A 26,091-nucleotide genomic window follows, 5' to 3' on the forward strand; every position below is an offset into this window, starting at 1 on the left:
GTTATATCAATGAGCTGCTACTTAAACCACTTATTGTTAGGTTTTATGCTGCTAATGAAGATGTACTGTATACAAGAACTTTGAAGTGGTTTGCCATTACTCTCATTTTTTGCTACAGTCAAGTATGTGTGCCAGCATTCCATCAGGTTTTTTCACGTTTATCGTTTGTTTTATTCCTGCAAGTTATTTCACTTTGCACTGGCGTTTATCTGATTGCAACTACTACAATTCCCATTTTCAACTTCAACACTTGAATGACTATTTGAATCCGACAATCAGTGCTTTGTTGAACTACGCAGCCATGGTGTTTAAACGCCATGGTATTTATCCCCTTAAATGATTAAATTTAGTTTTGTTTGTATTTTCTGTTTTATATTAATGTTAATTTGTTCTTTATCAATTGTAAAATGTACAATTTCAATATGCACAGCTCTTACATTTATTATGGCAACAATCACCACCTATTACTCATCCCAATTACTGAACACTTTAAGGGGGTCTTCCTCCCCCCTTTTACATTTTTTATTTCACTAGATGGCAGTAAATTATAGCTCTTTGAATAATATGCTGGAATGTCAGAGGTTTGAATGACCCAGTGAAAAGATCCCCAATTCTAAACTATATGAATTAACATAAACCAGATATTTTAGCACTTATAGAGAGGTATATTACGGATAGCAAACCAAAATCTCTAAAATGTAGTTGGGTGGGCAAGGCTTACCACTCTGTATTTTCACAATACTCTCATGGAGTATCGGTGCTTTCAGAAAATTGTTACCTTTTTCGCCTATTAAAATTACAATCCATCCTCAAGGGAAATACGTGTTCATTCATGGTCTACTAGATGGCAAGAAAATTAATATTTTAACCGGCCAGATTATGGATTATATGGCCAGATCGGGCCCTATAGCTTATCAGGGGTATAGGCCACCCCTCAGCCTCACTGGCATCTCAGCTGCTGGGCAACTTCCACTGTTGGGCTCCTTCACCGCTGCTTTACTATGCCACCTCCAGAGAGATAAAAGACGCTTCACATAGCGTAAAAGTGCAAAGGATTCGGTCTCACGTTTATTGTAAACGCATTAAGCTGATATACAGAGAACGACCTGCGGCTGTCTTAGACTGTGAGATGGTTATCAGCTATATGCTTTAGTGTACCGGCCACTATATTATTCCTCCAAGCTTCCAGGCCCAAAGAGACACCGCCGCTGGTTCAAAATGTTCATGCACACCGACCAGTTACCACGTCCAGTGACGTCACACCGCTCCGTAGCTCGGCCCTACGCGTTTCATTGCTATAGCAAGTCTTCAGGGGCTACGGAGCTGCTCCCTCACCCACTCCACTGCGCCGCTTACATTCTTATTAAGACATTAATCACATATAAGCTAAAACTTAAAAAATAATAATAAATACAATCAATTCACATCAATTTAAGATAGCGTTCGGTATAAGTAAAGGAAAGGTAAAGGTATAAATAATCGGAAATACTTCATATGCTACATAGACTGCAATAACTTAATACCACAAGATGGCAATTGATCCAACTAAGCAATAGCCTAATCTCTATCTCATATGCAGGCTAAGTCACCCTTTATCGAATAGCACACAACACACCATACATGTGCAATAAGAATTGATCAAAAAGTTGTCAGCTCCAGGCAACTAAACACTAGGAATAACAAGTAATAAAAGAACAGACCGACAACCCCCTGATAATTCAACTGTTAATGAAACAATTTAAATCTGTCAATGTTTAACACTTGAGGACCGCCCCCAGCGATGGGCGGCGGCAAAGGCTGGGCCTAAACGAACGCAATACGCCCATCGGCGGGGGAAGCGTGATTCGTGACGCGATCAGCTGCCGGCGACAGGCTCCGCCCCCTCGCGCTGTAACCCGCTGGCCGTTCGGAAGCGCCGGCGGGTTACTAGCTGCCCGATCGCCGCTGACACAGTGTATAATAGGCTTTGTAATGTATACAAAGCCTATTATACAGGCTGCCTCCTGCCCTGGTGGTCCCAGTGTCCGAGGGACCACCAGGGCAGGCTGCAGTCACCCTAGTCTGCACCCAAGCACACTGATCCCCCCCCTTCCCTCTGATCGCCCACAGCACCCCTCAGACCCCCCCTGCCCACCCCCCAGACCACTGTTTGCACCCAATCACCCCCCTAATCACCCATCAATCACTCCCTGTCACTATCTGTCAACGCATATGCATAAGCTGTGGCAAGCAGCAGTGGATGTGTACCGCACTGCATAGTTACGAAGCCAGGATAATTGTTTATCATAATGGCCTCCAAAAGTCCACATCTGTGCTAGCTGCAATGGCTTGGAATATGCAATGGCTTGGCTTGGAATAAACATGGCTTGCAATTACATCACAGCAGTCTGCCTTTATGTTTCATATTCATTTTCGCTGCTTTTAATGCTTTAGAGCAAAAATGTTATTTTTAGTTTTATACCATTTTAAAAATACCTGAGAACTGACACCAGCCTAAATGCAGTGGCGTACCTAGGGCATTTGACACCCGGTGATGAAAATTAAATGACACCACCCCCTCCCCCTCCCCCCAAAAAAGGAAAGGAGTGAGTGTGGCATGCCAAGTTCGTCACAGCAGGTAATGCCAGGTATAGGTGCCCCCAGTATATATAGCCTGGAAAGGTAGCATAGAATAGCCACAATGCGCAGTGTTTGCCTACAAAATACACATGATGCAGCAGTGTTTTGTCAAAATATATTAGGTAGCCTGATAACCCTCCTTTAGCACAGGTAGCCAGATCCAGATGAAACCCCCATTCCTCATTTATAGTATAGGTAGCTAGATAACCCCCCCATTTAGGATAGGTAACCATCATAATACCCAATTGCAGTATATATAGCCAGATCTCCCTCTAGTATAGCCATTGTATATAGCCACATTCCCCTTCAGTGTATATAGCCAGACCCCCCTTTAGTATATAGCCAGTGTATATATACATACCTCCCCCATATATAGCCAATGTATATAGTCAGATACCCCGTATATAACTAGACCTCCAGTGTATAGTTAGAACCCCCTGTATAGTTATTTCCCCCTGTATATAGCCAATGTATTTCTGACTGAGTGTACACACGCACACCATATGCACACAGACACGAGAGAGAGAGAGAGAGAGAGAGAGAGAGAGAGAGAGAGAGAGAGAGAGACACGAGAGAGAGAAAAGAGAGAAAAGAAAAAGAGAGAGAGAAGAGAGAAAAAGAGAGAGAGAGAGAGAGAGAGAGAGAGAGAGAGAGAGAGAGGAGGGAGAGCAGAGAGTGAGACAGGAGGGAGAGACAGAGCAGAGAGAGAGAGACAGGAGGGAGAGAGTGAGAGTGACAGAAGTGAGAGACAAGGGAGGGGGGGGAGACTGGAAGACACAGGAGGAAGTGAGAGACGGGGAAGAGAGACAGAAGAGAGGGAGAGAGCAGAGAGAGACAGTAGGGAGAGACAGAGGAGAAAGAGAGACAGGGAGGAGAGACAGAGGAGGGAGAAAGATGGGTAAGAGACAGGAGGAAGAAACAAAAAGAAGAGAGAAAGAAAGGAGGGAGAGAGAGCAGAGAGACAGGAGAGAGAGAGAGCGTAGGGAGAGACGGAGGAGAAAGACAGGGATGAGAGACAGAGGAGGGAGAGAGACGGGGAAGAGACAGACAAAAGAGAGAGCAAAGAGAGACAGTAGGGGGAGAGAGAGAGAGAGAGAGAGAGAGAGAGAGAGAGACAGGGAGGAGAGACAGAACAGACAGAGATGAAAGGAAGAGAGAGAAGGAGACAGGAGAGAGAGATGGGGGGTGAGAGAGACACTGGCAGCTGGCAGGGACATCCAGTGGTGTACTACGGCCCACAGCAGAAGGTTTTGTGGCTCAGACCCATCCGTGCCCGTGGTGTTCGTCAATGGTGTGCCTGGATGGCCCAGCTTGTCGGGAGGGGAGCAGCGGCGAGAGCGGCGGCATCTAGCTGTAATAGCCACTGAGGTGGAGGAGCTGTGGCGCGGGTAGGCCCGTCTCTGGGTTCTGGGATTCCTGTGAGCCTGGAAGGGGGAGCAGAGCCCCGGAAGAGTAGCATGGGTGAGACCCAGGAAGCCTCCAGATCCTCCTTTAGCTTGACCACATCTGGTTGCCCCAGGTTTCGGGGTGCAGTGGCGGCAGCAGCACAGCAGTGGCGGGGATCCTGCAGCTATACAATCTTCCCATCCCAGATCATAACAGGTGTCCCACGTGCAGCCCCGGGCGGCTTCCGGCCTTTCACAGAACGGACGAGCCGAGGTGACGGAGGCGGGGCCAACAGGGGGAGGGTGGGTCTGAGTCAGCTGCAGCCAAACAATGAAGAGCTTTGGCTAGCCTGTTTGACACCCCCCTCCCAGCATGTCACCTGATGCGCCCCGCCCTTATGGACGGTACGCCGCTGCCTAAATGTACTCAGAAACACTCACAAATTAGTATATACGGTTTAATAATCTTCTAGAAACATTGACTAGTAGATAAAATCCACAAGTATTTATGTAGTCACTTATAGACCAACTGCTTTACACATTTTGGTGCCAATTTATCATATCTTTGTATCTGTATCTGTATGACTACCTTTACTAGTTTGTTGACTAGAGACCTGTCAAATGAAAGGCTGGTAATTTTGCTGTGCACACAGCAATTTTACAGGTCCTAATGGTAGGCAAGCACCAGCCATTAAATTAGTATAGTGCAATGCTATGATAGCGCATGGGGTAGCGCAAGTTACCATAGCAATGCAGGGGTTACTCCAGTGACATGCATGGGGCTACGAGGAACAAGTGATGCTCCTCTGGCATTAACAGCGGTAAAATTGCCCTGCGCTCCCAGTGCAAAGAAAAGATACTGGTATTTCATGCATCACGCCCGAGGTGCCCTCTAGTGAGATTTTACGATTTTGTTATTTGTAGGATTTATTTTAGAAGAATTTAATTTACATTGTAATTTTTTTTTTTACTTAAACAGGATTTTTATGCAGTATTTATATATGCATAATAAATAATATGGTGCAGTGTGCTGTTTAGTATTAGACATTTAATCTCCTAGTAAATTCCTAAATCATGCCTGTTTTTGTATTTTCAATACTAAGTCCTAACTAAAAGCTTATAACAAGTCTGTCCAACATAACAAAAACAAAAAACAAAAAAAACAATAAAAAACAAACACTTGAAATGCACTAGCTGACTAAAGTTTAACTTAAAATAAGTTGCCTAGCATGGTTTTCAGATAATGCTTTTTATTAAAGACAACCTGTTTCATTTGAGCAACTAATTAACCAGATCAAAAATTGGTACCTGATGACTCTGTGTAAAAGAAATATTGTTCGTTTGCTTTCAGTTGTTATATCTCTGCTATACTTCACGAGTCGTTCATATTTGTCGTGTCTTGCGTCTAGCTCATGCTGAAAAGCTGTAAATAGTAAAAGAAATGCATCAAGGTAACAAAACATTTCATACTTACATTTTAGGTTCATCAATTACAAAATCCATTTTATGTAACGATCTGCTAGTGTGTGTGGGCACTAGCAGACAAATATCAGACTTTCCCTGGAAGGGTAAAGTCTTACAAATAGTGACAATGGAAGGCAGTACAAACACGGCAACAGATCAGATTGGTCAGGTACAAAATCAGCAGGCAATCTCTTAGTGAGTAGACAGGCAGAGGTCGGCAACAGGTCAGATAGGCAAAGGTACAGAAACGGCAGGCTAAATCTAAGTGAGTAATCAGGCAGTGGTTGGTAACAAATCAGATTGGCAAAGGTACAAAATCGGCAGGCAAAGAGGAGTCAGAGAAACAGGCAGAAGTCAAAACACAAGTATAATCCTACTAATATAATAAATGGGAAAGTTCGGATGTTTGGATGTTTGTTACTCGATCACGCAAAAACGGCTGAACGGATTTGAATGAAATTTGGCACACACATAGTACATTACCTGGAATAAAGTATAGGATACTTTTTATTCTCATAACCAAAAAGAGACAAATACAAATTTCACTGGAAAATGTAAACTGCAGCCACTCTTACACTGTTACACTAGAGGTGTGTTTAGCTTCTAAGGGTAGAATGGTTAATTTGCATATATTCAGCAGTGATGCACTGGGAGACATCTCAAGCTCACTCCAACCTGAATTATCGCAAATTCTTTCTGTTTTAAGAAAGCAAACTTTTGTTTTTCTTAACATCTTAGTAAGGGGGCTTTTAGGACCATTGTAGTCCCTTACACACTCCAATGAGTTCTGGGTCACTATGAGCTTGCTGGTTAGTCTGTACCTCTCGGTGTTACAAGCCCTACTGCATAGAGCCAAAGTAATCCATGCCATACACTGATGATGATCAAACAATCCAAAACAGTCTGTATGCGTGTTGGATTATTATGGCTCTGTACAATTTAACAAGCTGACACATCATTGCATTCTAGCAGTTCTGGAGGTGTGTTTAGCTTTTAACGGTAAAAATGGTTAATCTGCATGTATTCAACAGTGATGCACTGGGAGACATTTTAAGCTCACTCCAACCTGAATTATTGCAAATTCTTTCTGTTTTAAGAAAGCAAACTTGTTTTTCTTACACTGTTAATGGTAGGGTTCTCAAACTTTGTACAGTTGGTTGATTTTCAAGGGGAATATTTCTGCCATTCTTCCACTGGTAATGGCACAAGCCTCAAACCTGCCATTCTTGCACTGTTAATGGCACAAGCCTCAAACCTGGTATAGTTGATCATTGGGTGACTGGGGTTCAATTTCAGAAAGGGGGTGGAGCCACAAATAGCCAATCAGATTTGTTTCATTCCAATGCAAATGATTGTTGCCAAACGCAAATCTCACAAACTTGGTAATTGAGTAATTGATTAATTGTGTGTTAGGGTTAGGAAAGTAAGGTGCAAACGCACCTTGAACCCAAACAGAGGCTCTGCATATACACCAAAGGAAAACTATTAAGTGGGAGCAGCTGACCAGAAATAAATCAATCAAACATAGCAAAGAAATGAACAGCGCTACTTAAAAACAGATGAGTGCTTACCTGCAAAAAAGTGCACACCCCACTCATGGGATTCAAATACACAATGAGCATACACATACCTGTCTACCACTTGGAGGATGTTAGTTTCACTAACAATTTGCAATTTGTTAGGTACTTGTCCCTCCCACTGTCGAAGAAGTCTTTCCTCCATGGGAGGGGACCTAACACTAACTAAATTCTACCTATGCATATGCATAGCCTGGGCGCGCTACCAGTAAAATTGAGAATTGCGCAAAAAAAGTGGGATCAGCGCATCACCAGGCTGCCCCTGAATGGCCTCAGCTCAGAGATGCGCTGAGCCCCCCCAGAAACTGCAAACGCACCTTGAACCCAAACAGAGGCTCTGCATATACACCAAAGGAAAACTATTAAGTGGGAGCAGCTGACCAGAAATAAATCAATCAAACATAGCAAAGAAATGAACAGCGCTACTTAAAAACAGATGAGTGCTTACCTGCAAAAAAGTGCACACCCCACTCATGGGATTCAAATACACAATGAGCATACACATACCTGTCTACCACTTGGAGGATGTTAGTTTCACTAACAATTTGCAATTTGTTAGGTACTTGTCCCTCCCACTGTCGAAGAAGTCTTTCCTCCATGGGAGGGGACCTAACACTAACTAAATTCTACCTATGCATATGCATAGCCTGGGCGCGCTACCAGTAAAATTGAGAATTGCGCAAAAAAAGTGGGATCAGCGCATCACCAGGCTGCCCCTGAATGGCCTCAGCTCAGAGATGCGCTGAGCCCCCCCAGAAACTGCAAACGCACCTTGAACCCAAACAGAGGCTCTGCATATACACCAAAGGAAAACTATTAAGTGGGAGCAGCTGACCAGAAATAAATCAATCAAACATAGCAAAGAAATGAACAGCGCTACTTAAAAACAGATGAGTGCTTACCTGCAAAAAAGTGCACACCCCACTCATGGGATTCAAATACACAATGAGCATACACATACCTGTCTACCACTTGGAGGATGTTAGTTTCACTAACAATTTGCAATTTGTTAGGTACTTGTCCCTCCCACTGTCGAAGAAGTCTTTCCTCCATGGGAGGGGACCTAACACTAACTAAATTCTACCTATGCATATGCATAGCCTGGGCGCGCTACCAGTAAAATTGAGAATTGCGCAAAAAAAGTGGGATCAGCGCATCACCAGGCTGCCCCTGAATGGCCTCAGCTCAGAGATGCGCTGAGCCCCCCCAGAAACTGCAAACGCACCTTGAACCCAAACAGAGGCTCTGCATATACACCAAAGGAAAACTATTAAGTGGGAGCAGCTGACCAGAAATAAATCAATCAAACATAGCAAAGAAATGAACAGCGCTACTTAAAAACAGATGAGTGCTTACCTGCAAAAAAGTGCACACCCCACTCATGGGATTCAAATACACAATGAGCATACACATACCTGTCTACCACTTGGAGGATGTTAGTTTCACTAACAATTTGCAATTTGTTAGGTACTTGTCCCTCCCACTGTCGAAGAAGTCTTTCCTCCATGGGAGGGGACCTAACACTAACTAAATTCTACCTATGCATATGCATAGCCTGGGCACGCTACCAGTAAAATTGAGAATTGCGCAAAAAAAGTGGGATCAGCGCATCACCAGGCTGCCCCTGAATGGCCTCAGCTCAGAGATGCGCTGAGCCCCCCCAGAAACTGCAAACGCACCTTGAACCCAAACAGAGGCTCTGCATATACACCAAAGGAAAACTATTAAGTGGGAGCAGCTGACCAGAAATAAATCAATCAAACATAGCAAAGAAATGAACAGCGCTACTTAAAAACAGATGAGTGCTTACCTGCAAAAAAGTGCACACCCCACTCATGGGATTCAAATACACAATGAGCATACACATACCTGTCTACCACTTGGAGGATGTTAGTTTCACTAACAATTTGCAATTTGTTAGGTACTTGTCCCTCCCACTGTCGAAGAAGTCTTTCCTCCATGGGAGGGGACCTAACACTAACTAAATTCTACCTATGCATATGCATAGCCTGGGCGCGCTACCAGTAAAATTGAGAATTGCGCAAAAAAAGTGGGATCAGCGCATCACCAGGCTGCCCCTGAATGGCCTCAGCTCAGAGATGCGCTGAGCCCCCCCAGAAACTGCAAACGCACCTTGAACCCAAACAGAGGCTCTGCATATACACCAAAGGAAAACTATTAAGTGGGAGCAGCTGACCAGAAATAAATCAATCAAACATAGCAAAGAAATGAACAGCGCTACTTAAAAACAGATGAGTGCTTACCTGCAAAAAAGTGCACACCCCACTCATGGGATTCAAATACACAATGAGCATACACATACCTGTCTACCACTTGGAGGATGTTAGTTTCACTAACAATTTGCAATTTGTTAGGTACTTGTCCCTCCCACTGTCGAAGAAGTCTTTCCTCCATGGGAGGGGACCTAACACTAACTAAATTCTACCTATGCATATGCATAGCCTGGGCGCGCTACCAGTAAAATTGAGAATTGCGCAAAAAAAGTGGGATCAGCGCATCACCAGGCTGCCCCTGAATGGCCTCAGCTCAGAGATGCGCTGAGCCCCCCCAGAAACTGCAAACGCACCTTGAACCCAAACAGAGGCTCTGCATATACACCAAAGGAAAACTATTAAGTGGGAGCAGCTGACCAGAAATAAATCAATCAAACATAGCAAAGAAATGAACAGCGCTACTTAAAAACAGATGAGTGCTTACCTGCAAAAAAGTGCACACCCCACTCATGGGATTCAAATACACAATGAGCATACACATACCTGTCTACCACTTGGAGGATGTTAGTTTCACTAACAATTTGCAATTTGTTAGGTACTTGTCCCTCCCACTGTCGAAGAAGTCTTTCCTCCATGGGAGGGGACCTAACACTAACTAAATTCTACCTATGCATATGCATAGCCTGGGCGCGCTACCAGTAAAATTGAGAATTGCGCAAAAAAAGTGGGATCAGCGCATCACCAGGCTGCCCCTGAATGGCCTCAGCTCAGAGATGCGCTGAGCCCCCCCAGAAACTGCAAACGCACCTTGAACCCAAACAGAGGCTCTGCATATACACCAAAGGAAAACTATTAAGTGGGAGCAGCTGACCAGAAATAAATCAATCAAACATAGCAAAGAAATGAACAGCGCTACTTAAAAACAGATGAGTGCTTACCTGCAAAAAAGTGCACACCCCACTCATGGGATTCAAATACACAATGAGCATACACATACCTGTCTACCACTTGGAGGATGTTAGTTTCACTAACAATTTGCAATTTGTTAGGTACTTGTCCCTCCCACTGTCGAAGAAGTCTTTCCTCCATGGGAGGGGACCTAACACTAACTAAATTCTACCTATGCATATGCATAGCCTGGGCGCGCTACCAGTAAAATTGAGAATTGCGCAAAAAAAGTGGGATCAGCGCATCACCAGGCTGCCCCTGAATGGCCTCAGCTCAGAGATGCGCTGAGCCCCCCAGAAACTGCAAACGCACCTTGAACCCAAACAGAGGCTCTGCATATACACCAAAGGAAAACTATTAAGTGGGAGCAGCTGACCAGAAATAAATCAATCAAACATAGCAAAGAAATGAACAGCGCTACTTAAAAACAGATGAGTGCTTACCTGCAAAAAAGTGCACACCCCACTCATGGGATTCAAATACACAATGAGCATACACATACCTGTCTACCACTTGGAGGATGTTAGTTTCACTAACAATTTGCAATTTGTTAGGTACTTGTCCCTCCCACTGTCGAAGAAGTCTTTCCTCCATGGGAGGGGACCTAACACTAACTAAATTCTACCTATGCATATGCATAGCCTGGGAAAATGTAAACAGCAGCCATTCTTACACTGTTAATGGTAGGGTTCTCAAACGTTGCACAGTTGGTTACTGGGTGACTGGGATTAATATTCAGAAAAGTGGGTGGAGCCTACGAAAAACAATCAAAAATTACCTATTGATTTTTCAGGGGAATATTTCATTGCTGCCATTCTTGCACTGTTAATGGCACAAGCCTCAAACCTGGTACAGTTGATCATTGCGTGACTGGGGTTTAAATTTATATAAGGGGGTGGAGCCCCAAACAGCCAATCTGATTGGTTTCATTTTAATGCAGGTTATTGATGCCAAAGACCGTAAAGCTCACAAACTTGGTCATCGAGTAATTGTGTGTTAGGGTTAGGAAAAGTGGGCGCAGCCAACACCAGCCAAATACATAATCGGGCAATGCCGGGACATCAGTAGGCGGAGACAAATACAAATTTCACTGAGAAAATGTAAACTGCAGCAATTCTTACACTATTAATGGTAGGGTTCTCAAACTTTGCACAGTTGGTCACTGGGTAACTGAGATTAATATTCAGAAAAGTGGGTGGAGCCTACAAAAGCCAATCAAAATCCACCTATTAATCTTTAAGGGGAATATTTAATTGATGCCATTCTTGCACTGTTAATGGCACAAGCCTCTTGCACTGTTAATCACCTGTACCTGGTACAGTTGGCCATTGGGTGATTGGGGGTCAAATTCAGAAAAGGGGTGGAGCCACAGCCAGATTTATTTTATTTCAATGCAAATTATTGATGCCAAAGACCGCAAAGCTCACAAACTTGGTCATTAAGTAATTTTGTGTTAGGGTTAGAAAAAGTGGGCGGAGCCAACACCAGCCAAATACATACCTGTAAATGCGGAGACAAACACAAATTTCACTGGGAAAATGTAAGCTGCAGCCATTCTTACACTATTAATTGTAGGGTTCTAAAACTTTGCACAGTTGGTCACTGGGTGACTGGGATTAATATTCAGAAAAGTGGGTGGAGCCTACAAAAACCCATCACAATTCACCTATTGATTTTCAAGGCAAATATTTAATTGCTGCCATTTTTGCACTGTTAATGGCACAAGCCTCAAACCTGGTACAGTTGATCATTGGGTGACTGGGGTTAAATATTTAGAAAAGGGGTGGGGCCACAAACAGCAAATCAGATGTGTTTCATTTCAATGAAAATTATTCATGCCAAAGACCACAAATCTCACAAACTTGGTCATTGACTAATGACAATTGTGTGTTAGGGTTAGAAAAAGTGGCCACAGCCAACAGCAGCCAAATACATACCCGGGAAACATTAGGACATCAGTGGGTGGAGAAAAATACAAATTTCACTGCTAGAATGTAAACTGAAATTTGGCACACACATAGTACATAACCTGGAATAAAGTATAGGATACTTTTTATTTCCATAACCAAAAAGGGGGTGGAGACAAATACAAATTTCACTGGAAAATGTAAACTGCAGCCATTCTTACACTGTTACACTAGAGGTGTGTTTAGCTTCTAAGTGCACAATGGTTAATTTGCATATATTCAGCAGTGATGCACTGGGAGACATCTCAAGCTCACTCTAACCTGAATTATCACAAATTCTTTCTGTTTTAAGAAAGCAAACTTTTGTTTTTCTTAACATCTTAGTAAGGGGGCTTTTAGGACCATTGTAGTCCCTTACACACTCCAATGAGTTCTGGATCACCATGAGTTTGCTGGTTAGTCTGTACCTCTTGGTGTTACAAGCCCTACTGCATAGAGCCAAAGTAATCCATGCCATGCACTGAGGAGGATCAAACTATCCAAAACAGTCTGTATGCATGTTGGATTATTATGGCTCTGTACAAATTCACAAACTTACACATCATTTCATTCTAGCAGATCTGGAGGTGTGTTTAGCTTTTAAGGGTAACAATGGTTAATTTGCATATATTCAACAGTGATGCACTGGGAGACATTTTAAGCTCACTCCAACCTGAATTATCGCAAATTCTTTCTGTTTTAAGAAAGCAAACTTTTGTTTTTCTAACTCTGTCAATGGCAGGTTTCTTAAACTTTGCACAATTGGTCCCTGGGTGACTGGGATTAATATTCAGAAAAGTGGGTGGAGCCTACAAAAGCTAATAAAAATTCACCTATTGATTTTCAAAGGAGTGGAGCCACAGCCAATTAGATTTATTTCATTTCAATGCCAATTATTGATGCCAAAGACCGCAAAGCTCACAAACTAGGTCATCCTTGAATAATTGTGTGTTAGGATTAGAAAAAGTGGGCAGAGGTAACACTAGCCAATTACATACCCGGGCAACGCCGGGCGACCAGCTAGTCAATATATAAGTAAGCTGAACTAGTATGGAATCCCCGGGGTCCTGCTGGTTCAAGCCACACACGGAACTGAATAAGGTCTGAAGCCTTCACTGTGAAGTGTTAGCTAGAGCAGACAGTGAGCAAGTGTCAGAACAGCGCTTAAAGAGACTCTAACAAATTTTTCAGCCTTAGTTCTTCTATCCTATAAGTTCCTATGCCTGTTCTAATGTGCTCTGGCTTACTGCAGCCTTTCCTAATTGCACTGTCTCTGTAATAAATCTTATCTCCTTTCCTCTGTCGTGTCTGGCGGGCTAAGGCTTGAATGTGTGGAATGTGCAGGGCTGCTTGTGATTGGATAGAAGCGATACACACCCTTTGCACACTCTGTATGACTCACACACTCTGTTTATGTGAGCCTATCACAAGCTGGTTAGTTTGTAAACACTGCCTAAAACTGTTTTAATTACAAGCCAGGATTGCAGCAGAGAGTGGCAGAAACAGCACAGAGGGGCACAGGAGAAAATAAGGAATAGAATGGTATGCTTTTTAGTGTAAGAATATTAGAGTACAGATTCTCTTTAAAGAGACACTGAAGCGAAAAAAAAATGATATAGTGAATTGGTTGTGTACTATGAATAATTACTAGAATATTAGCAGCAAAGAAAATATTCTCATATTTTTATTTTCAAGTATATAGTGTTTTTTCTAACATTGCATCATTCTATAATATGTGCAGATTACACAACACTCAGCATTCAAAATGATTATTTCAGAGCAGTCTGTGAACTAATGACCTCTCCTCTGGCAGAGAAAAAGTAAATAGTTCAGGAACAGTTGAGATAATAAAAGTCAGATAACAGCCCTCTCCACGACTTTGAAAGTCGTAGAGCTTAATGGCTTTTTTGCATAGAGATAACAACTGGAGTTTCTTATCTCTTCCTGAACTGGAAACAATTAGACTGATGTATCTGATCTTAATGTTTTATATCTTAGCTGTGCTACACATACAAATCATAATATCATATTTTTTTTTCTCGCTTCAGTGTCTCTTTAAGAAGCCCGGGTAAGCAGGAGACCACACCACCAAGCCGCTTGGCCAATCAGTAACCGGAGGTGGAGCCATGCGTGTCAGCTGACAGGTGATCAGCTGATAGGCTTCCTTAGAGCATAAGAGGAGCAACGCTGACGGTGCATGCGTCCACCCTCATTCACAGTCAGAGTATCATGCGGCCGGATCTCTGCATGAACGCCGCTGACACCATCTCTGTCAATGCGGCCAGCCGCACCGGAAGTCCCAGATGCGCTGCCAGCGGAGGCAGCAGAAACTGACACGGTAAGCGCAGGATTACTGACATTTTATTTGTACAGTCCTTATTTGGATTGACGGGAATCTACGGGAACTATTGATTTCGTACGGAAATCAATTGTTCTGTCAGCGTTTGCGCAACGATTTCACTGCAGATTCGATCACAGTAATCGAATCTGCTGTATATCAGCGGGAAAATCGTTAGGTGTATGGGCCCCTTTAACTACTTCACCACTGAGGAGTTTTACCCCTTGAACACCAGAGCAATTTTCACCTTTCAGCACTCCTTCCATTCATTAGTCTATAACTTTATTATTACTTATCGCAATGAAATGAACTAAATCTTGTTTTTTTTCGCTTTCTTTAGGTGGGACATTATGCCAAGAATTATTTTATTCTAAATGTGTTTTAATGGGAAAATAGGAAAAAATGTGGGAAATTTTTTTTTCAGTTTTCGGCCGTTATAGTTTTTAAATAATGCATGCTACTGTAATTAAAACCCATGAAATGTATTTGCCCATTTGTCCCGGTTATAAAACCGTTTAAATTATGTCCCTATCACAATGTTTGGCGCCAATATCTTATTTGGAAATAAAGGTGCATTTTTTTCAGTTTTAGATCCATCCCTAATTACAAGCCCATAGTTTATAAAGTAACAGTGTTATACCCTCTTGACATAAATATTTACAAATTTCAGTCCCTAAGATAACTATTTATGTTTTTTTTTAATTGTATTTTTGGGGAGTGTGGGAGGTAATGAGTTAATTTATTGTGTAAAACTAATGTATTTGTATATGTAAAATGCTTTAGGGTGTAGTTTTACTATTAGGCCACAAGATGGCCACAGTGAGTTTGTGTTCATGCGACCTGTAAGCATCTGGAAGGACGCTTACAGGAAGCACTACGAGGCTGGGAAAATCCCAATGATCGCGCTGTTTCTCATAGAAGCAGCAGATCATTGCGGGGGCTTAGAACAACGAACGGGAATGGATTTTCCCGTTCATTGATCTCCGGGCGAGCGGGCGGCGGCTTGCACGAGCGGCGGGAGCGCGGATAGCGGCGGTAGTGCGGGAGGTATAGATTTCTCCGTCCCTTGGTTTTTTAGGGGGGGGGAAAAGGGACGGAGAAATTCGTACCGCGGGGGGTAAAGTGGTTAAGAGACAGACCTCAAATCTGACCAGAGAGAGATCTGTTGTCTGCCCATACACCGCCGGCCGATTCCCGATCAGTTCAGCATGAAATCTCTAAGAAAGTGGCCTTGTGACTGCACCTATCTGCCTTCCTAATGTAAATGTGCCTTTTGTCCGTCCATTAAAATACTTTACCTGTCCAGTGTCGTCTGCCGATCGTTGGTGATGGTCAGCAAAACACTGAAGCACAAGTATTCCTAAGGGATTACTCACACTGCAGCGATTGTGGCATAATTGCAATTTCCGAACACGAAGGTGCTGCATGCAGTGCATTTGCAATCGGTGGAAATCACAATTGCCCCAGTGTTAGTAATCTCATGGGATTCAGTAATCAGCATCTGCGACAGCCATGTGTTAACCTCCTTGCCGGTTATCCGCTTATCAGCTCGGGGTAACCTGCGCAGGCGGATTTCTCAGGCCCCGCTGGGCCGATTTGCATAATTAATTTTTTCCTACACGCAGCTAGCACTTTGCTAGCTGCGTGTAGTACGCGATCGCCGCCGCTACCCCGCCGCGGCGACTACCCCTCGCCCCAGACCCCTGCGCAGCCTGACCAATCAGTGCCAGGCAGCGCTGAGGGGCGGATCAGGATTCCCTGTGACGTCCCGACGTCCATGACGTCATCACGCCCCGGGGAAGCCCCATGGCGACCGGGGAAGCCCTGCAGGAAATCCCATTCTGAACGGGATTTCCTGCTTACTCTGATCGCCGAAGGGCTCGCTACATGACTTAAAAAGAATAAAACAAGCAAAAAAAGGTTCTGCGCTGCCTCCTTGCCGGCGTTAATTAGACCGGCAAGGAGGTTAAGGGGCAAAACATTAAATTTACACGTGCAAATAATAATATTGGGTACTTAGGTATTATCCCATCTGGAAAGTTTGGTGGGGGGGGGGTTCAGGTGGAGGTGTCCCCTTAACTTGGCTGCAGAAAGTGCCATTACAGAAGTACGGGACAAACCCGACATGATGAGCAGCACACCTGGTAGGTCTTCCTCCTTCGCAGCATAAATCTGTGTCTTTAAAACTTATAGCAAGTGCCCTGAGTCTCATTACAGATGAAGGAGCAGCACAACTATGCACCCTCGTCTCCTCTCTGTCTTACTGGCATGGGCAGGAGACTCAATTCCTTTGTGCTCTCTGCAGCAAAGTGCAGGGGACACCCGTCCCCCAAACCCCCCCTAACTTGGGAATGGGGCATCGCATTGATTTAGGACCCAGTGCAAAGGAAAGCCGGGACTTTCAGCTTTCCAAAAATGCTTAGATCTGGCTAGGGGATCAAACAGAACTTTAACAAAAAGCTGCCAAACTTTCCAGACGAGATTTTACGCAAGTACCTAATATTGTAACCTGACCTCTCAGAACGCTGAATTCCAAGTGTTTAAAGACACAGATTTATGCTGCAAAGGAAGAAGACGACCTACCGGGTGTGCTGCTTATCATGTTGGGTTTGTCCCGTATGTCTGTAATGGCACTTTCTGCAGCCAAGTTCAGGGGACACCTCTCCTTCAAAACCCCATAACTTGGGAACTGAGCATGATACCAACTCAGGACCCGGTGCAACAGAAAGCCAGGACTTTCAGCTTTACAAAATGGTCAGATCTTCCTGGGGTAGCAAATAGAAACTTTGAAAAAAAGCTGCCAAACTTTCCAGATGGGATAATACGTAAGTACCCATTTCTATTTAACAATTTATAGAACTCCTACAATAACCTGCAGTGTTTACTTCCTGGGAGCACAGAAATGGTTAACCTCAAGTGTTTACATATTAGGCCAGAACAGCAGCACACCAGTTCAGACAAGGCTGACTGTCCTGGTTTACACTAGCCCAGTGATAGGCAAACTTGGCTATCATGCACTTTTCCAACACGACAAGCAAGTGAAGTGTGGTCCGGTGTTAGTTGAGGAGCACAAATGCAGACATCAAACCAACAAATGTTTATTCCGGTGACACCTAACTGCATAGTTAGTCATTAATGGCATCACTGGAATCAACGTTTGTTGTCTGCATTCCAACATGACAATGATCCAAAACACACATCTAAAGCTACTGTTGCATTTCTGAAGAAGAACAGGGTGAAGGTGATTGAATGGCCAAGTACGGTATGTCTCCTGATGTGAACCCAATCGAACACCTGTGGGGAATTCTGAAGTGACCAGTTGAGCATCACTCTCCATCCAGCATCTAAAAGAGGTTATTCTTGAAGAATGGAAAAAAGATAGATGTTTCAATATGTCGCCAACTTGTTCATTCCATGCCTAGAAGACTTGGTCCTGTTCTTAACCTATTTTGGTTCCTGGACGTAGTTTCTACGTCCAGGAACCATGCGCGCTACTGCGCGCGGCCGATCGTGCGTGCGCATTCCCGGCCGCGGATTCGGTAGCCAAGGAATCAATGTATCGGGCTACGGAGCCCGATCATTGATCCCTCTCCCCCGCTGAAAAAGCGACAGCTTCTCTCGGAAGCTGAGCTTTTTCTGGCCGTCTTCTTCCTGATGCGTCACTCTAAGCGCGTGCTACGTTTAGAGTGACGTCATGTAAACAAACTCATGGCCGCCATCTTGTGGCCAAAAAGTAATACTACACCTGGGAAAAAAAAACCACAGAATTAACACACATTTACATTATAAATCTATTGTTTACCTCCCACCCTCCCAAAAGTACCCTAATAAAATTTTTAGTATAAAAAAAAACAACAACATTACAATAAAAAAAAAAAAAAACATGTAAATATTTACCTAAGGGTCTAAACTTTTTAAATATCAATGTAAAGATGAAATATTTCTATTTTTTTTATTTTAAACTTGTAAATAGTGATAGATGCAAAATGGAAAAAATGCACCTTTATTTCCAAATAAAATATTGTCGCCATACATTGTGATAGGGACATAATTTTAACGGTGTAATAACCGGGACATATGGGCATATACAATACGTGAGTTTTAATTATGGAGGCATGTATTATTTTAAAACTATAATGGCTGAAAACTGAGAAATAATGAATTTTTCCATTTTTTTCTTCTTCTTCCTGTTAAAATGCATTTACAGTAAAGTGGCTCTTAGCAAAATGTACCCCCCAAAGAAAGCCTAATTGGTGGCAGAAAAAACAAGATATAGGTCAGTGCATTGTGATAAGTAGTGATAAAGTTATAGGCTGAATGGGAGGTGAACATTTCTCACGTGAAAACGACGGAACCTGAATGGGTTAAAAATCACAGTGGTCATGCAAAATACTAGATGTTTTTGTTGTGGCGTGTATTCATTTTTGCTTCAACCAATTTGAGTAAACTTGAGAAGATTTTGTGATCTAAGTTTTATTATTAACCTTAATTTCATGTTATGGAGTTAGTGTTCAACAAAACTCAGCCTTGTGAAAATGTGGAAATTGTTCTTTTGTTTATTGAGCTACTGATTAAATTACTACTAGGTGTACTCATTTATGCTGAGCACTGTACATACAGGGTGCATTTCTCTATGCTTTCCCTTTGTCCAGTGCAAGAGTTCAGGTCCACTTTATGGCCGGTTTCCACTAGGAGCCATAGCAGTTTCCCATTCGGCCGTGGCTCCCGCTGTGTTGTGAAGACGCACCCCAAAGGCCATGCCATGCACAGTGTTATGGATTCAGCAGTGTTGCAGAAATCTGCTGCATGCCGTGCAGATTCAAATCTGCTGTGAAATCGTTGCGCAAACGTTGACCGAACGATCGATTTCCGACCGAAATCGATCGTTCCCATCGATTCCCGTCGTTCCTGTACGTGCGGAAGATTTCGTTCGATCGCCGGTGGGTCGGGAGTGCGTCGATAGTGGAGTTCGAATGCCCGACGCAAAACAGCGGCAATACATTACCTGTTCCGCCAGCACGTGTCCCCGCTGCTCCTTCTCCGCTGGGCAGGCTTCACTTCTTCCTGTCCCGGCAGGAAGTTTAAACAGTACAGCGCCCTCTACTGTTTAAACTTCCCAGGACAGGAAGTTCAGTGAAGCTGGAGCCGAGCGCGGAGAAGAAGACAGCGGAGACCGGGGGACTCGCGCCGGCTGGATCAGGTAATGTATGCGGGCGGCGGCTCCACAGATTGTGATCGGTTTCATGCTGAAATCGATTCACAATCTGTATGCAGTAAAGGCAGCCATACGATCCCTCTCTGATCAGAGAGGGATCCATCTGTTGGTGCATGGCCACCTTTAGATTAAAACAGAGCCAACTTCTACGAGATATTATTATTATTATTATTTATATAGGGCCAACATATTACGCAGCGCTGTACAGTGTATATATATATATCGTCACTAACTGTCCCTCAAAGAGCTCACAAATCTAATCCCTACTATTGCCATATATCTATATTATGTAGTAGTGTAAGTACTGTAGTCTAGGGCCAATTTTTTTTAGGGGGAGCCAATTAACTTATCCGTATGTTTTTGGAATGTGGGAGGAAACCGGAGTGCCCGGAGGAAACCCATGCAGACACGGAGAGAACATACAAACTCTTTGCAGATAGTGCCCTGGCTGGGATTCGAACCAGGGACCCAGTGCTGCAAGGCAAGAGAGCTAACCACTACGCCACCGTGCTGACATGTAAGGAATTGCATAAGACTTTTAGATTGCCATGGAGGATATCGAAGTGCATGCCTCTTTGGGGTCATCCAGACTATGCCCCTGGGATGATGCACGAAGCCTAAAATAATTAGGAGGACAAGGGTATTAGGAAATTTAGTATGTTACTAAATTAAGAGGAACATATATAGTTGTCATTCCAGGAACTTCAACTGAAGTATCTGGTGCCCAACTCCCAATATGAGCAAATCAAGTCTTATGTTTGCGAGCACTTACATAGTTACATAGTTATTTTGGTTGAAAAAAGACATACGTCCATCGAGTTCAACCAGTACAAAGTACAACTCCAGCCTGCTCCCTCACATATCCCTGTTGATCCAGAGGAAGGCGAAAAAAACCCCCACAAGGCATGGTCCAATTAGCCCCAAAAGGGAAAAATTCCTTCCTGACTCCAGATGGCAATCAGATAAAATCCCTGGATCAACATCATTAGGCATAACCTAGTAATTGTAGCCATGGATGTCTTTCAACGCAAGGAAAGCATCTAAGCCCCCTTTAAATGCAGGTATAGAGTTTGCTATAACGACTTCCTGTGGCAATGCATTCCACATCTTAATCACTCTTACTGTAAAGAACCCTTTCCTAAATAAATGTCCTCTAGTCCTTTGAGAAGGCCTAGGGACAAAAAGCTCATTCGCCAAGCTATTATATTGCCCTCTGATGTATTTATATATGTTAATTAGATCTCCTCTAAGGCGTCTTTTCTCTAGACTAAATAAACCCAGTTTATCTAACCTTTCTTGGTAAGCGAGATCTTCCATCCCACGTATCAATTTTGTAGCTCGCCTCTGCACCTGCTCTAAAACTGCAATATCTTTTTTGTAATGTGGTGCCCAGAACTGAATTCCATATTCCAGATGTGGCCTTACTAGGGAGTTAAACAGGGGCAATATTATGCTAGCATCTCGAGTTTGTATTTCCCTTTTAATGCATCCCAAAATTTTGTTCGCTTTAGCTGCAGCGGCTTGGCATTGAGTACGATTATTTAACTTGTTGTCGATGAGTACTCCTAAGTCCTTCGCCAAGTTTGATGTCCCCAACTGTATCCCATTTATTTTGTATGGTGCTAGACCATTGGTACGACCAAAATGCATGACTTTACATTTGTCAACATTGAACTTCATCTGCCATGTATGTGCCCATATAGCCATCCTATCCAGATCCTGTTGCAATATGACACTATCTTCCTGAGAGTTGATGATTCTGCACAATTTTGTATCATCTGCAAAAATAGCAACATTGCTCACTACTGCATCTACTAGGACATTAATAAATAAATTGAAGAGCACTGGACGCAGTACAGACCCCTGTGGGACCCCACTGCTAACAGTCTCCCATTTTGAGTACGATCCATTGACCACAACTCTTTGTTTTCTGTCCATTAGCCAGTTCCCTATCCATGCACACAGACTCTTCCCCAGTCCTTGCATCCTCAACTTTTGCACCAGACTTCTGTGGGGAACAGTGTCGAAGGCCTTTGCAAAGTCCAAGTATATCACATCTACAGCATTCCCAATATCCATATTAGCATTCACTACCTCATAAAAGCTGAGCATGTTAGTCAAACAGGACCTGTCTTTAGTAAACCCATGTTGATGCTGAGTACTTGAGTACTATAAGTAAATATAGCAAAAAACTAACAATCTAACTGTAATTGTACATCTAGCAGTGATGCAGGGGTACTCTGCAGTTGAGAATGAGGATTCTTCCCGCACTGTTACATGTTCTTTATGCACTGCAGGGAGTGCATATGTAGAACAGTACAACTTTACATAACTTAATTTGAAGTTACCAAGCCCAAATTGAATAACATATGAAATTAATTGATTTCATAAGCTAAGGGCATTTGAAAATCATGTAGAAATGGTACAGGAGCTAATAGTTACATGCGTTAACAGTCAAATGCACTAGAGCTAAAATAAAATAAGGATTTTTTGTAATATACTAAAATACATATAGAATGATAAAGTAGCTCCGTTGGATGTCGTAATAGTGACTAGGGAAGATCAATGAGATGCAAACAATTCTGAGTTGTAGCAGGATTATGCAAACTTTGTATGAAAATGTATGCAGCTTTTAAATGGGCCAATCAACTTTTGCAAAAGTGGAATTTGATTAGTCAATTTTCAAGCTGCATATATTTGCATAAACCTGCATCAACACAGAACTATAAGCATCTCATTGACCATTTTTTTTGTTTTTTACAACAGATGTTATTTATTGTAAATACAGTCATAATCAGTTTAATCAGCGCTTCTGCCGCTGTTTCTGGTTCAAAAGTGGCTTGACCTGGGGAATGCGGCACCTGTAGCCCATTTCCTGCACACGCTTGTACACTGTGGCTCTGGATGTTTCTACTCCAGACTCAGTCCACTGCTTCCACAGGTCCCCCAAGGTCTGGAATCGGTCCATCTCTACAATCTTCCTCAATTGTTGGGTTTTCATGAGCTTTACGCCAAAATCATCAATATTAAAACAATAAAAGGCTTTGAACTACTTCAGTTGTGTGTAATGAATCTAAAATATATGAAAGTCTAAAGTTTATCAGTACATTACAGAAAATAATGAACTTTATCACAATATGCTAATTTTTTGAGAAGATCCTGTATAATATATATATATATATACACACACATATTATATATATATATATATATATATATATATATATATATATATATATATATATATACACACATACATATACACATTCACATACATATACATACACATATTTACACACACACATATATACATACATATACATATATATATCAAATGTTAAAAATATGGTGACTGCTTTATTGCAGCAGCACAATTAACTTTTTGATTGGCTAGCACTGCTATTACTTTATATACAAGTTATTTATGACGACTATTAGAAAAATAGAACATATATTTTTTCTTTAATCACAGTTTAAATTTATTAGGAGTCGGTGCATTTTTGTACGACTCCAACCCAAGGTACCCAAAAATGTATTCGACTCCAACTCAACAGCCCTGCTAACAGTTGCTTATTTTTTTAAATCCAAAAGGTGGTCTCTCCATATCAGAGCTACAGAGAAATCTAGCACAGGCACACGTAACCTCTAAGGCACATACAGTAGCAGTTTCCAAGGAAAAGTAGCTACCTGGAAAGCAAATTGGGGACAAGATAAATGAAGGCAAGTTCAAACAGTTATAATTTGTGAGAAGTGGAGGGAATCCCATCTCGTTCATTTTTAGGGTCAAATATGCCTTCAATATAATATATAAGATACCACCGCGCCACTACCAACCTTTATGCACCAATTGTGAAGAACAGGATGCAGATTTATTCCACTGTGGCAAATTTTTACTTCGTTACATTTATTCAATGAGCAAGTCATTTTTTGATGGGAAAAAACATAGGTGTCTCCCAAAAGATAATAAGACGATGTACAATAGGCATTATTGTGGGGGAAAAAAAATTATCAGCTTTTATTTACATTTAAGCAAAAAGTGTCCGGTCTAAAGTTATTCATACCCTTCTCAATAATCAATAGAAAAGCCTTTATTGGCTATTGCAGCAATCAGACGCTTCTTATAATTACAAACCAGCTTTTTTCATGTCTCCACAGGTATTTTTGCCCATTCATCTTTAGTAATGAGCTCCAAATCTTTCAGGTTGGAGGATCTTTTTGCCATCACCTGATCCTTAGCTCCTTCCACAGATTCTCAATTGGATTCAAGTCAGGACTCTGGCTGGGCAACTCAAAAACGTTAATGTTGTTGTCTGCTAACCATTTCTTCACTTTTGCTGTGTGTTTTGGGTCATTGCCATGCTGAAATGTCCACTGATGCCCAAGGGCAAGTTTCTCTGCAGACTGCCTGATGTGGTCGTTGAGAATCCTCATGTATTGCTCTTTTTTATGGTGCCGTTTACTGTGATTAGGTTCCTTGGTCCATTGGCTGAAAAATACCTCCAAAGCATTAGGTTCCCACCACCATGTTTGACAGTGGGGATGGTGTTCTTTTGGTTGAAGGCTTCTCCTTCTTTACGCCAAATGAAGCAAACATCATTGTGACCAAACTATTCATTTTTTGTTTCATCTGACCATAACACAGTGACCAGGAGTATTCTTCTTTGTCCAGATGAGCATTTGCAAATGCCAAGCGAGCTTTTGCATGTCTTATATGGAGAAGTGGCGTCCTCCTTGGTCTGCATCCATGGAACCCAGCAATGTGCAGTGTCCGTTGGATTGTCTGCCTCGAGACATAGCCACTAGCAGAGCCCAGATTCACCAGGATGGCCTTTGTGGTGATCCTTGGTTTCTTTTTCACCTCTCTCACAATCCCACTGGCCAGTACAGGTGTCGCTTTTGGCTTCCAACCACGTACTCTGAGATTTTTCAGTGCGGAACATCTTATATTATTTAATACTTTGTACTGTAGCCACTGGAACTTGAAAAGGTTAGAAATGGCCTTATAGCCCTTTCCTGACTTGTGAGCAGCCACAATGCGCAGCCGCAGGTCCTCACTGAGCTCCTTTGTCTTAGCCATGACTGTCTACAAACCAACTGCAGAGAGCTGTTTTTCACCTGTTGAGTTGCTGAAAACAGCTGTTCCTAATTAATCAGGGTAATTAGGATGCTTTAGAACAGCTTGATCTATTTGGAATGGTATAGAACTCTGGATTATCCCACAGACTGTTTGTTTGTCAAGGGTATGAATCATTTTGGACTGGTCACCTTTTGCACAAATGTAAATAAAAGCTGAGAAATGTGTTTTTTCCACAATAATGCCTCGTGTACATCGTCTTATCTTTTGGGAGACACTCATTTCATTTCCCGTAAAAAAAAAAAAAAAAAGCTTGCTGGCTGAATAAAAGTTACTAAGTGAAAATTTGCCAAGGGTATGAATAATTATGGGCAGCACTAATGGGCAATAATATGTGTGTATATATATATATATATATATATATATATATATATATATATATATATATATATATATATATATATATATATATTTACATAGTTAGTAGCTTGGTTGAAAAGAAGACATCCGTTCATTAAAGCGGAATATAACCCTGCATTTCAACTTTGCTCTAAAATATTATTTACAGCATATTATATGCAAAAAGCATTTTTTTTTACTAGACCAGTATTGGAAGGGTTAAACACAGACGTTTCAAGTTCCGTGGAGAGATATGCAGAAGTTCAGATTGTTACATTCTATGTATCTATTGATAAACAGTTACACACTCTTTGGCAGTCCTCCAAGCTCCTTCTCAGTCAGAGAGATGAGTCACATTCAACAATTAGATACATTTCTGTAAACAAAATGTATCTCTTTTCAGCTTCGGATGCGTCTGCAGAAATCTAAAGGAACTTTAAAGCCCTGTGTAACCCTTCCAATGCTGGTCTAGTAAAAAAAAAAATGCTGGTTGCATATAATATACTGTAAATAATGTTTTAGAGCAAAGTTGAAATGCAGGGTTATATTCCGCTTTAAGTCTAAGCAGAAAAAAATAAATAAAATAAAAAATAGAACACAAAGGCGAAAAACCTTACAAGGCCTGGGCCAATTAGCCTTAAAAGGAAAAGATTCCTTCCAGACTCCAGATGGCAGTCAGAAAATTTTTCCAGATTTTAACCACTCTCACTGTGAAGGATCCCTTTCTAAATAGATGGCAAAAACTTTTTTTCCTCCACACGCAAATCATGTTCCTTTGTCCATTGTACAACCCTAGGGGACAAAATGCTCATCTGTCAAGGTGTATTGTCCTCTGATGTACTGTATTTATACAGTCCTGGCCAAAAGTTTTAAGACTGTCAAAAATATTGGA

The 26,091-nt window shown here is 42.2% G+C and overlaps 1 protein-coding gene across 1 annotated transcript in view; it reads right to left on the reverse strand.

Moving 5' to 3' along the window:
* TSNAX (translin associated factor X) overlaps positions 1 to 26,091 on the reverse strand; it is a 209,436-nt gene that overhangs the window by 106,156 nt on the left and 77,189 nt on the right. Inside the window, exon 3 of the mRNA XM_068279534.1 lies at positions 5,313 to 5,427. Coding sequence (XP_068135635.1) covers positions 5,313 to 5,427 — 115 coding nt within the window. The remainder of the gene's footprint in view (positions 1 to 5,312; positions 5,428 to 26,091) is intronic.

Source organism: Hyperolius riggenbachi, chromosome 4 (genome assembly GCF_040937935.1).
Source record: "Hyperolius riggenbachi isolate aHypRig1 chromosome 4, aHypRig1.pri, whole genome shotgun sequence".
In the NCBI taxonomy this organism is placed as follows: domain Eukaryota; kingdom Metazoa; phylum Chordata; class Amphibia; order Anura; family Hyperoliidae; genus Hyperolius; species Hyperolius riggenbachi.